The sequence below is a fragment of the Schistocerca serialis genome, chromosome 2 (assembly GCF_023864345.2).
Source record: "Schistocerca serialis cubense isolate TAMUIC-IGC-003099 chromosome 2, iqSchSeri2.2, whole genome shotgun sequence".
NCBI classification, from domain to species: domain Eukaryota; kingdom Metazoa; phylum Arthropoda; class Insecta; order Orthoptera; family Acrididae; genus Schistocerca; species Schistocerca serialis.
The window spans coordinates 918,208,725-918,222,753 of NC_064639.1; the positions used below are offsets into that span (position 1 = coordinate 918,208,725).

General features: G+C 45.1%; 1 protein-coding gene across 1 annotated transcript in view; it reads right to left on the reverse strand.

Annotated features, from left to right (window-relative positions):
- LOC126456358 (juvenile hormone acid O-methyltransferase-like) overlaps positions 1-14,029 on the reverse strand; it is a 63,459-nt gene that overhangs the window by 10,891 nt on the left and 38,539 nt on the right. The window contains exon 4 of the mRNA XM_050092112.1: positions 9,811-9,958. Within this exon, the coding sequence (XP_049948069.1) occupies positions 9,811-9,958 (148 nt within the window). The remainder of the gene's footprint in view (positions 1-9,810; positions 9,959-14,029) is intronic.

The following is a 14,029-nucleotide window of genomic DNA, read 5'->3' on the forward strand; positions in this document are numbered from 1 at the left end:
CGGATGCTGTCTGCAAACTGTGCAGCAAATAAAGTCGTTAGTAAGGAAGTATGAAATTTAAACGTCACGTTTGATGCTGAAATTTTACTGCACTAACAACGAAAACGTAGCAAGCGATGAACGTTTTTCCTTTAATAATTTTGTGTGGGGTATCAGCGAAAAAAGTTTCGTAAAGGTTTGAATTTGTTAAGTTTCTTGAAATGGTGTTTGCGCATCGTCAGTTGTGCTGCCTACAGACACCCTGTTCTCCAATGGTCGACGTTTTCCAAAATGTTATTCATCCATGACGTCTTAAGTTCACATATGACACTTACTCACAAGTCGCTTTTATGTTTCTTTAAGATCAGAGTCAGTTATGGAGCAACAGTTAGTGAAACGCTTACAGTGTAAATACATTTTGAGCTATAATTCCATAATTAATTATACAACGAAAATTAAGTTATATCAGTGAAACGTTTACTTATTCTTTGTTTAGTTACTACAAAGCTTTTTCACAGGCACAAATACAGGTGTTTAAGGTTGTTGTATGGGAAGTGTTAGGCCATCATATATAAACACTGATTTTTTATCGCTTCTGTAGAGGCTTTGTAGCTGATGTAGGTACATTTAACATGTTGTGTGAGCGCGTGGTACAAACTGAGTTGGCAACACTGTCACTGGCTAGCTTTGCCAGTTTGAAAGACGCACTCAGAATTACCAAATCCCAAGGTTCATTTGTCAACCTGTTGCCAGTACCGTAAATAAGTAGATACCTTCCAGTAAGACACCAGATTTTTATGAACGATTTGTATTTGCAAATTACTCCCACACTTCTTCATTTACACAAAACTTCCGTTGTCTTGTTTAATTCATCCTTTTCGAACAATAGCAAAATTTAAAATATTGCTACCGCCAAAAAATTGCTGCCCTGGCTGGTGGCAGTGGCAGTAAAAAAAATACCATACTTGCCTCAGTGTCTTTGTTGGTACAAGAGCTATGAGTAGTGTATCTGATGAACAGAAAACTGCTGCTCGTGTGGGATGAAGTGTTTCGGTAGTGCAACGGGTGTGTGCAGAATGGTTCACGGAAGGCCGTACAACACGACGAGGTGGGTCAGGTCGTATCACCCAGACCAACCCAACGAGAAGATCGACACTTCATCCGAATGGCATTGCAGGACACATCTGCGTCTTCCTCGGCTCTGGGACAACAGTGGAACATTGTAAAACATCGTACACTTTCAAGGGTGACAGTCCGTCGGCATTTATTACGGCGTGGTTTACGTGTGTGTCGTCCAGTTCTCCACCTCCCTTTGACGAGTGTACAAGAACATGCTAGACGGCAATGGTGTATTGAACGACGTCACTGGGGACAGGAATGGCATCAGATAGTGTTTTCGGACGAATCCAGGTTCTGTTTGTTTGAAAATAATGGCCGCATTCTGCTTCGCTGCAGACAGCGGCAGCGGCATCTCAGTGACTGCATTCGTAAAAGACATTCAGCGCCAACTCAAGGCCTAAAGGTGTGTAGTACTATTGGGTACAACCACAAATCACAGTTGGTGGGTGTCCAGGGCACTGTGACCAGTGTGTCCTGCGTGAATGACATCCTGTGACCCGTAGCCGTACCCTTTCTGCACAACACCTCAGACACCATTTTTCAGCGAGACAGTGCACAACCACATGTATCTGCACGAACACCTGCCTTGTTGGTGTCACAAGATGTCAGCCTTTTGCCCTAACCCGAAAATCAGCAGACTTGTCGTCAATCGAAAATGTGTGACATTGGTGAAACGACAGGTGCAGCGATGTGACCCAATGCCAACCACCACAGATGAACTCTGGAACCACGTGAATGCAGCGTGGATGGCTATACCACAGGATGCCATTCGCGTCTTATATGCATCGATGACATCACGCATGAAACAAGTTATCAGAACCCATGGCGGATCCTGTGCCTACAAGGCAATAGGACACATTCTGAACTGAGGCGACTGAAATGATAATCATTTATGCAGAACATACTAATGTACACTACTGGCCATTAAAATTGCTGCACCAAAAAGAAATGCAAATGATAAACAGGTATTCATTGGACAAATATATTATACTAGAATTGACGTGTGATTACATTTTCACGTAATTTGGGTGCATAGATCCTGAGAGATCAGTACCCAGAACAACCACCTCTGGCCGTAATAACGGCCTTGATTCGCCTGGCCATTGAGCTTGGATCGCGTGTACAGGTACAGCTCTCCATGCAGCTTCAACACGATACCAAAGTTCATCAAGAGTAGTGACTGGCGTATTGTGACGAGCCAGTTGCTCGGCCCCCATTCGAGAATTTGCTGGCCAGGGCAGCAGTCGAACATTTTCTGTATCCAGAAAGGCCCGTACGGGACTTGCAACATGCGGTCGGGCATTATCCTGCTGAAATGTAGGGTTTCGCAGGGATCGAATGAAGGGTAGAGCCACGGGTCGTAACACATCTGAAATCTAACGTCCACTGTTCAAAGTGCCGTCAATGCGTACAAGAGGTGACCGAGACGTGTAACCAGTGGCACCCCATACCATCACGCCGGGTGATACGAATACACGCTTCCAATGTGCGTTCACCGCGATGTCGCCAAACACGGATCCGACCATCATGATGCTGTAAACAGAACCTGGATTCATCCGAAAAACTGACGTTTCGCCATTCGTGCACCCAGGTTCGTCGTTGAGTACAACATCGCAGGCGCTCTTGTCTGAGATGCAGCGTCAAGGGTAACCGCAGCCATGGCCTCCGAGCTGATAGTCCATGCTGCTGCAAACGTCGTCGAACTGTTCGTGCAGATGGTTTTTGTCTTGCAAACGTCCCCATCTGTTGACTCAGGGATCGAGACGTGGCTGCACGATCCGTTACAGCCATGCGGATAAGATGCCTGTCATCTCGACTGCTAGAGATACGAGGCCGTTGGGATCCAGCACGCCGTTCCGTATTACCCTCCTGAACCCACCGATTCCATATTCTGCTAACAGTCATTGGATCTCGACCAACGCGAGCAGCAATGTCGCGATACGATAAACCGCAATCGCGATAGGCTACAATCCGACCTTTATCAAAGTCGGAAACGTGATGGTGCGCATTTCTCCTCCTTACACGCGGCATCACAACAACGTTTCAGCAGGCAACGCCGGTCAACTGCTGTTTGTGTATGAGAAATCGGTTGGAAACGTTCCTCATGTGAGCACGTTGTAGGTGTCGCCACCGGTGCCAACCTTGTGTGAATGCTCGGAAAAGCTAATCATTTGCATATCACAGCATCTTCTTCCTGTCGGTTAAATTTCGCGTCTGTAGCACGTCAGCTTCGTGGTGTAGCAGTTTTAGTGCCAGTAGTGTATATGTCCGGCAATATGAGCGTTGAAGGTGTGCTGGTTTCGTTTTTTTCTTCTTCTTCTTCTTCTGAAGATGAGTATAGCCCTTTACGTAAAGTCGCCGTGCTGGCTGGACTCCTCCTAGCACTCTGATACTTACGAGGGATTCCTTCGGCTGATTTCATTCGATTCTTTTTCAAACTCCCTCCGCTATGCTCGACGGTCGCTGCCAGTCAGTTCATGACGTCTGTGTGCTCTTAGTTTAGCTGTGTTTGTTCCTTCGCGTTTCCACTTCACTGTCACCAGCAGTCGCTTTGGACAGCCTTAGAAGTTTTATATTGTCCCTGGTGGATGAGTGTCTCAGGCGACATCGAATGGCCAGGCCGCCTTCGCCGGTCGCGGTGGTCTCGCGGTTAAGGCGCTCAGTCCGGAACCGCGCGACTGCTACGGTCGCAGGTTCGAATCCTGCCTCGGGCATGGATGTGTGTGATGTCCTTAGGTTAGTTAGGTTTAAGTAGTTCTAAGTTCTAGGGGACTGATGACCACAGATGTTAAGTCCTATAGTGCTCAGAGCCATTTTTGAAGGCCGCGTTCGAAGTCACTGAGCAGTCCTGACCGACACATTGTGCTGTCACCACTTCTCTACTGACAACACAATTATCCTCGGCCCGTTTTATACTGGCGGCTCGACCTCTCGTGAAATGTAGTGGTCAGTTCCGCAATTACATACTTTTGATCATATAGTGTATGCTTCATACGGTGTGTTCAAAAAGTCTCTCCGCAGTGCCGTTTGATTGTTACCCGCGCGTGCCGTATGATTGTTCGCCTGCCTGGGTTACTTCCCTTCAAGTGGACTCTCCCAACATTCCACTGCTTCGTTTATCTCAGCCAGCGTCAGTAGTATCGTTGGTGTGTGTCGTTACGTGTTGACGTGATCGTTTAAGTTTAGTTCCTTTGTTCGTTTGTTTCGTTTTGTCGGTGTTAAAATGCTAACCATTGAAGAACGTGTGTTTTTAGTCGAACAAGTGTTCAAAACTGGCCGTAAATACACAGTTTCAGTTTGTCAAATATTTAATTCAGTTTTCCCGAAGACAACACTCCCACATCGCGATACTATGCGAGATTTGACTAACAAATTTCGAAGTACGGGTTCAGAGACAGATGCACCGAGAAGTGGTCGTCCTAGCGTTTTGTCTGAGGATAAACTACTCGATATTTCCGATAAAACGTCCGTGAGTCCGAACAAGTCAGTAAGAAAACTCGCCCAGGTTAGTGTCGGAACGGCCCACACAGCTGTAACGAAAATTTAGAACTTTTCCCAAACAAAGTCGTGCAAGAACTGAAAAATTCTGATCATGGCAAGATACTACATTATTGTCAATGGTTCAAAAATTTCGTTTAACAGAATGTAAGGGATATTCTTAATGAAACATTTTTCGCTGATGAGGCGCGGTTTCATTTATCCGGGTACATGAACTCGCAAAATTCTCGTAAGTGGAGTACTGCAAATCCATTGTGTATTCGTGGGGAACCACCTCGTTCTGTGAAAATAGGAGTTTGGATTGCAATTTCTAGGCGTCGGATTGTGGGTGCCATATTTTTCAATGAAATAATAAACGCACAACGATACTGTAGTGATATTATGTATTCATTCATAGAAGAACTTGTGTTAAGTGAAATACTGAACGTTTATTTTCCACAAGATGGTGCAACCGCGCATACAGCTCGCGTTTCAATGTCACTGCTTGCTGATGTTTTTGGTGATCGCATAATTTCACAGGGACTTTGGCCTCCACGATCGCCTGACCTAACACCACCTGACTTATTCATCTGCGGTGCAGCGAAAGCAACTGTCTATAAAAGCCGTCCAAAATCTATCGATGAATTGAAAACTGCAATATCCACTTTCACTGCTTCTGTTACAGAAGACACGTTACAACTTCTGTTTGGAAACATGATTAGCGAATTGAATTGTGTATTCAACAACAGGGGGGACACTCAACATTTAATGTGAAAATTTGTGAGTAAAAATGAATATTAAATAAATTAATAACTTGTATTTCACTGAGTTTCGTTTCAGTATATTCACTGCCGCATACGGCACGCGCGGCTAACAATCATACGCCACTGCGAGGAGACTTTTTGAACACCCCGTACAACAAAACATGTGGCACTCAGCGTGCTAGCATTTGTCGAAAACACCCTTAAGATATTTTGAACAGTTCACGAAATAAAAGGGCTACTACATCTTACGTAGCTCATTTTGTACATACAGGGCACTCTGAACCGACTGTACACTGAGCTGACAAAAGTCACACGATATCTCCTAATATCGGGTTCAAAATGGCTCTGAGCACTATGGGACTTAACATCTGAGGTCATCAGTCCCCTAGAACTTAGAACTACTTAAACCTAACTAACCTAAGGACATCACACACATCCATGCCCGAGGCAGGATTCGAACCTGCGACAGTAGCGCCTAGAACCGCTCGGCCACCCCGGCCGGCCCTAAAATCGGGTCCCACGTCCTTTCGCTCAGCGTGGTGCAGCATCTCGACGTGGCATGGACTCAACAAGTCATTGGAAGTCCCCTCCAGAAATACTGAGCCGCCGGCCCTGTGGCCGAGCGATTCTAGGCCCTTTCAGTCCGGAACCGCGCTGCTGATCCGGTCGCAGGTTCGAATCCTGCCTCGGGCATGGATATGTGTGATGTCCTTAGGTTAGTTAGGTTTAAGTAGTTCTAAGTCTAGGGGACTGATGACCTCAGATGTTAAGTCGCATAGTGGTTAGAGCCATTTGAATATTGAGCCATCTCGCCTCGACAGCTGTCCATAATTGCGAAATTATTGCCGCCGCAAGACGTTGTCCACAAACTGACGTCTCGATTGTGTCCCATAAATGTTCGATGGATCCATGCTGGGCCATGTGGCTGGCCAAATTATTCTCTCGAGTTGTGCAGAATGATCTGCAAACAAATGGCGAACAATTGTCACCCTGTGACATGAGGCTTTGTCATCAGAGTCCACGAATGGCTGCAAATGAGCTCCAAATAGCCGAACATAACAATTTCCAGTCAATGATCCGTTCAGTTGGACCAGAGGACCCAGTCCATTGCATGTAAACACAGCCCACACAATTATGAAGCCACCACCAACTTGTACAGTGCCTTCTTGACAACTTGGGTCCATAGATTCAGGATCTACGCCACACTCAAACCGTACCATTAGCTATTACCAACTGAAATCGGAACTCATCTGACCAGGCCACGGTTTCCATTCGTCACTCGCGTCGGTCATCTGCTGCCGTAGTTCATTAACGCCAATTCACTGCACTGTCCTAACGGATACCTTCATCATTCGTTCTGCTTTGATTTCTGTGGTTGTTTTACGCAGTGGTGCTTGTCTTTTAACACTGACAAGTCTACGCAAACGCCGCTGCTCTCGGTCGTTAAGTGAAAGCTGTTGGCCGGCCGCGGTGGTCGTGCGGTTCTAGGCGCTCCAGTCCGGAGCCGCGCTGCTGCTACGGTCGCAGGTTCGAATCCTGCCTCGGGCATGGATGTGTGTGATGTCCTCAGGTTAGTTAGGTATAATTAGTTCTAAGTTCTAGGGGACTGATGACCACAGCAGTTGAGTCCCATAGTGCTCAGAGCCATTTGAACCATTTTTTGAAAGCTGTTGAGCACTGTGTCGTGTGTGGTGAGAGGTAACGCCTGAAATTTGATGTTCTAGGCACACTCTTGACACTGTGGATCTCAAAATACTGAATTCCCTCACGATTTCCAAAATGGAATGTCCCATGCGTCTAGCTCCAACAACCATTGCGGCGACCGTAATCACGTCGGAAACCTTTTCACATGAAGCACCCCAGTTGAAATGACAGCTCCGCCAATGCAACGTTCTTTTATATCTCATGTACACGGTCTACTGCCATCTGTATACGTGCACATCGCTATCCAGTGACTTGCACATCGCTATCCAGTGACTTTTTCCACCTCAGTGTGCCGATATTTTTTCTCGGAAACAGTTCGTTCGTGTTTTATTGGAAAAATAAGTATTATACATGTCCTGTGAATACACCTTACGTGTTTTTAGTGCAGTGGTTTCGTTTATCTTCTTCACCCTCATGCTGTTATTCATTGCTGACTTTTCCTTTAGGGCCAGTTTCCCATCACAGGGGCAAGAGTGTGCCCTGAACCTCTGTCCGCTCCTGTGCCCTCTTTGATAAAGCCCTTTGGCAGAACGAGGGTAACTTCTTACGCCGGAAGTCTTCGACCGCCATTGCTGACGATTTTGATTCAAAATTTATGTAGTGGCGGGGGTTGTACACAGGACGCAGGACGGTTTTGATTATTAGATAATGACGCTAATAGTAGGCCACGGCTCATACTTGAGGATCTATGTAGAAAAGAACCATTGCTCACTGCTGCATATCTGTTCCGAGAATAATAGCGAGTGGGTCCTTTTTGAGATTTTGGTGTCCATACATATCAAAAAATTGAATGTAAGTATATATGTATGTTACAAGCCTTCTACTAAACCGTTGTATTGATTTCAACCAAATTTGGTGGGTAAGAATCATTTACTTCTCAAAGTGGTAGAGGTCAAAAAGGAGCGTAGCTCACGATCCACAGCTATCCAGAGAATGAGAGTATTTCGTGACTTGCAACAAACTTCACACATTTTGTGAAACCTTCAAGAGACTTTTCTCGCTGACACTCCCCACAAAATGATGAAAGGAAAAATTGTTTATCACTTACTGCATTTTCGCTCTTCATGCAGTAAAACTGCGTTATCAGGCATGATCTTTTACTTTATTACTTCTTTACCACTAACTCTATTTGAAACACACGTCGCAGAGGGTACCTCTGGATGTACCTGTAAAATCAGATCATTGTGCAACGCATAGTTCTGGAAATATAACGTCACCAACATTGACCTGCGTGGAAACGAAACTACAGGGCGAAAATCGCAAGAGATACAAGCGAAATAAGTGTATAACCACGTGTTAAATACGCTAAATACATGTGAAATATATGTGATATGTGCGTTCTTGGGTAAAGCTATGGGTAAAAAGCTCCTTGTCAATACCTGCATAGGGTCAACCACATTTGGAGCCCATACCACTACCTACCTGAAAAATAATATTGTAGGGATAAGAACCAGCAAACGTCTATGGCAGTGAAAGTGAAAACGTGGAAAAAGTATTGGAGGGGGGGGGGGGGGGGAGAAGATGGACAGACACAGAGGGCAAAAGAGGAGATGGGCAGGGTGGAGCATGGAGGAGATAGACAGCTAGAGGAGGAGGAGGTATAGTTAGAAGGCGGAGTGGAGGTGGAAAGGGCAAAGAAGCAGACAGACAAAGGGAGGATGAGCAGATGGACAGACGGAGGTGGGGAGGAACAGATGGACAGAGAGGTGGGAAGAAGGAGCAGATGGATGGAGAGAGTTGGAGAGGAGCACATGGACAGGGAGAAGTGGGGAGGAGCAGATGGACAGAGAGCGAAGGGTAGAGGTGTTAGACAGAAAGAAAGGAAGAAAGAGATGGACAGTAGCAGTGGACGGTCGGGGCGGGAGGGGGGGGGGGGAGGGGGGAGGAATTGAACTAACAGAAGACTGGAATAAATACTTGTCAGGGCAATGCCAAGTATTCAGCTAGTTTCTAGATATTACACTCCATGTTCTGTAGCTATGGTTGTAGATGCACAAATCACATTTATGCACACTGATGGTTATCTCTTTTGCCCACTTCTACATTCCTGTAGAGAACAAACAAATGGAGTGCCTCTACAAATGAGCACTTCTTTTCGAACTGAAACGGCGTAATATTGTTTCATTGCTCAGCTTAAGCGATTTGACACTGCAACGCTGTCAGAGCGAAAAAGTGAAAGCTGTAGCTGAGTCGGCGTAAGTTGTTGATTCCTGACACTCGGAGTGGGCTGGGTGTGGCAGCTTTGTGGGCCTACCTCAATAAATAACTAAAGCAATTTTGTAAAAGTCTCCATGGCAACGCCTCAGTGCTGTCACAGCCCTGTAGACGGCTATTGTTTTCGCCTGCTTTGCAGTTAAAAGCTGGCAACAGGGCTGCGAGCTGTCAGAGATCTTCTTACACCATATTGACTATCGGCTGAGAGTAACGGGAGAAGCAGTTACAGACAACGTCAGAGGTAGATATGGTTCGACCACACGAAATATTCTCCACCCTTGGCAGTGTGTTGGTTTTTGCATGCAACGACATGGTCCATCAGAAATATTGCCCAGCTGTCTCACAACATTTCTGTGCATTATGGCCGCATTGCACCAATGTTGATGGCAAGACAATTGAGGCCACACACTGCCATAAAATATGACCGACGTAAAGACGTCTTTAGCTCTTACAGGCACTGCTTACAGCTTACAACTGTCTGGCAATGTTGTACAGACAAAAAAATGAAGTGCGCGAAACTGATGGACACATTAGAGGTAAAAAAGCTGCTCACCTCTGCGTTCCGCCTCAGACGCGCAGACGAACGAGTGCGGACTCAGGTCACAGCGCAGAACCTGGAAGCCCTCGCTCTGCAGCAGCCGACGGAACTCGTTGGCTGGGTCCTCACTGTGCTGGTATGGAGGTACGAATTTCTCCACGTCCTGCGAGGAAGAGAAACAATCACGACAGCGCTTGCTTCATTTAGGCAAAAAATAGCATCTCTCAGGGTACTGTTATACAATCAAATAGCGTTAGCTCATTTAACATTTAAAAAATAATATTGTTAATATTAGTAGTCTTTCTTCCCCAGCAGCTATTTCAATTCTGTTCATCATGTTGCTAAGAAAAAATTCGTCTTTTCCTACTTAATGCTTATTCCGTTTTCAACCAAACATGTTTTACCTGCTCATATTAGGTATCACGACTGGGCTATAATACAAATAAAATTAATTATACACTTTTTGTGAGGAGGTGTGTAGTGTTCCCTGACATCACATGTAAATTACGTATTCGTAAATATGTGGGTAGACCTCTTCTGCTCCACACTGCACGAGGCCCTACAAAAAACTAAATGTAATAAATAAAAAGGAAGTTAGAAAATTTAGAAAGACACACACAGTGCAACGACCACCAAGCCTCCATCCATTCCCACACCAACACCCTCCTTCATTCTCACCCTCTGTAGCTCCCACGATCCTTCAGTAAACCCTACTGCAAGTGAGCAAGGTAGTGTGCAACAGGAAAGGTAATGAAATGTATAAATGTCAGCTACTATCAACTGTAAATGTGTACTGTGTGCATCTGGTGTCAGCAGATGATCCAATGCACACATCTACATCTACATCTACATACATACTTCGCTAGCCACCAAGCGGTGTGTGGCGGAGGGCACTATTCACACCAAAGTCATATTTCCCTCCCTCTGTTCCACTCGCGGATCGCGCGAGGGAAAAACGACTGTCTGAACCACTCAGTACGAGCTCTAATTTCCCTTATCTTTGAATGGTGGTCATTGCGCGATATGAAAGTTGGTGATAATAATATATGCTCTACATCCTCGGTAAAGATCGGATTTTGGAATTTAGTAAGCAGCCTCTTCCGTTTAGCGCGTCGTCTATCTGCAAGTGTGTCCCACTTCAAACTTTCTATGACACTTGTAAAGCTCTCGCAAACAGCTAAATGTACCAGTCACGAATCTTGCCACTCTTCTGTGGACGTTCTCAATCTCTTGAATCAGTCCCAACTGGTAAGGGTCCCATACAGACGAACAAAACTCAAGGACTAGACGAACTAAAGTATTGTAAGCAATTTCATTTGCTGAAGAACTGCATCGCTTCAGGGTTCTACCAATAAACAACAATCTAGAGTTCGCCTTACCCGTTACGTGTGTAATCTGATCCATTTGAGATCATTTCGAATAGGCACACCCAGATACCTGACGGATGTCACCGCTTCCAAGGACTGGCCATTTATTTTGTGCTCTTACATTAATGGGGATTTTCGCTTTGTTATACGCAGTAGGTTACACTTGCTAATACTGAGAGATAACTGCCAGTCATTGCACCACGCATTTATTTTCTGCAAATCCTCATTGATTTGTTCACAACTTTCGTGTGATACTACTTTCCTGTAGGCTATAGCATCAAAGGCAAATAGTCTAATGCCGCTGTCAATACCATCAACCAGATCGTTTATGTAAATCGTAAAAAGCACCGCACCTATCACGCTGCCCTGGGGCACACCTGAAGTTGCTCTTGTTTCTGTTGATGTCACCCCTTTCAGGACGACATACTGCTCTCTGTCTGTTAGAAAACTTTCTATCCAACCGCATATGTCATCGGATAGACCGTAACCGTGCACTTTTTGGAACAAGCGACATTGTGGAACTGAGTCGGACGCCTTTCGACAGTTGAGGAATATGGCATCACCCTGGGAGCCTGTTGTATATCATGCACAAAGAAGGCCAGCTGTGTCTCGCATGACCGCTGCTTCCTAAAACCGTGCTGGTTTCTGCAGATGAGTTTCTCAGTCTACAAAGGTCATTATGTCTGAACACAAAATATGCTCCACGATTCTACAACAAATCGCTGTCAGTGAAATTGACCGGTAATTATGAGCATCCGATTTTCTACCCTTTTTATAGATTGCTATGACCTGGGCCTTTTTCCAGTCTCGTGGAACTTTCCGCAGTTCCAGTGATCTCTGATAGTTGATGGGATAAATCAGAACAATATATTCATAAATCCAGGAGGGCGTGCTGGCCGGGGTGGCCGAGTGGTTCTAGGCGCTACAGTCTGGAACCGCGCGACCGCTACGGTCGCAGGTTCGAATCCTGCCTCGGGCATGTGTGTGTGTGATGTCCTTAGGTTAGTTAGGTTTAAGTAGTTCAAAGTTCTAGATGACCTCCGACGTTAAGTCCCATAGTACTCAGAGCCATTTGAGCCATTTTTTGAACCAGGAGGGCGTGTGTGTTCCAGATCTCCTTGTAAACAACTGGACCGATTTCAACCAAACGCCTTACACATGTCCCTTCCTGTCGGACAACAATCGCTGTTGGGGGTAAAAATCACCTATTCATCACATTTCAGAAAATATGACGTCATAAACACAGATGAGTGAAAAAAATTCCGCATCATGCATGAAGTTTTAATACATTTATCCTTTACCTTTGAGACACTCCTAAGGTAGAGTCAATATAAGGAAATCCATGACACCTGACATCTCTTTTGACAGCTTTAAACTTCAAAACGTAAACATCTGTAGGCGGGAACGATAGCATTTGATAAAGCTATGAAAGGATGTTGCCATAGCGACGTTTACAAAATCGCGTTGTAGACACGCGGTCTAGCCTGCAAAAACCGTCCGGGACTTGTTTCTTAATTTGGATGCTGTGCTTACACTTTTGTACATTGTGTATATTACCTTGTACGACTGTTTAGTATTCTCAGAGGTGTCATCACGAAGATATGGTAATGAAAGTTTTTCGATACTTCACTACAAACACAGTTTCTTGTTCGTTTTCGTTTCTGATACAAATCTGGAAAAATTAATACCTGAGAAATGCTCAGTTTGTCAGAATAATTTAAATGTGCTGCCAGGATAAAATACAGATCTCCTAATAAAATGTGTGTAAATAATTTTCTTTATATTATAGGTCACCGACGAAGCCGGTACGAATAATCGATACATATTTTGGTTAAAAACAGGACAGGCATTCGTCTTCAAAAGAAGGAGTTTTTCTTACCTACATGCTAAACGTAATAAAAAAGAGACACATTCAATACCGTAACTCAATTTATTTCAAATTATACGAGGGCAGTTCAATAAGTAATGCAACACATTTTTTTTCTGAAACAGGGGTTGTTTTATTCAGCATTGAAATCTTTTAGCTACACAACACTATTTTTCAACGTAATCTCCATTCAATGCTACGGCCTTACGCCACCTTGAAATGAGGGCCTGTATGCCTGCACGGTACCATTCCACTGGTCGATGTCGGAGCCAACGTCGTACTGCATCAATAACTTCTTCATCATCCGCGTAGTGCCTCCCACGGATTGCGTCCTTCATTGGGCCAAACATATGGAAATCCGACGGTGCGAGATCGGGGCTGTAGGGTGCATGAGGAAGAACAGTCCACTGAAGTTTTGTGAGCTCCTCTCGGGTGCGAAGACTTGTGTGAGGTCTTGCGTTGTCATGAAGAAGGAGAAGTTCGTTCAGATTTTTGCGCCTACGAACACGCTGAAGTCGTTTCTTCAATTTCTGAAGAGTAGCACAATACACTTCAGAGTTGATCGTTTGACCATGGGGAAGGACATCGAACAGAATAACCCCTTCAGCGTCCCAGAAGACTGTAACCATGACTTTACCGGCTGAGGGTATGGCTTTAAACTTTTTCTTGGTAGTGGAGTGGGTGTGGCGCCACTCCATTTATTGCCGTTTTGTTTCAGGTTCGAAGTGATGAACCCATGTTTCATCGCCTGTAACAGTCTTTGACAGGAAATTGTCACCCTCAGCCACATGACGAGCAAGCAATTCCGCACAGATGGTTCTCCTTTGCTCTTTATGGCGTTCGGTTAAACAACGAGGGACCCAGCGGGAACAAACCTTTGAATATCCCAACTGGTGAACAATTGTGACAGCACTACCAACAGAGATGTCAAGTTGTTTGATGGTGATCCGTCGATCATCTCGAACGAGTGTGTTCGCACGCTCCACCATTGCAGGAGTCA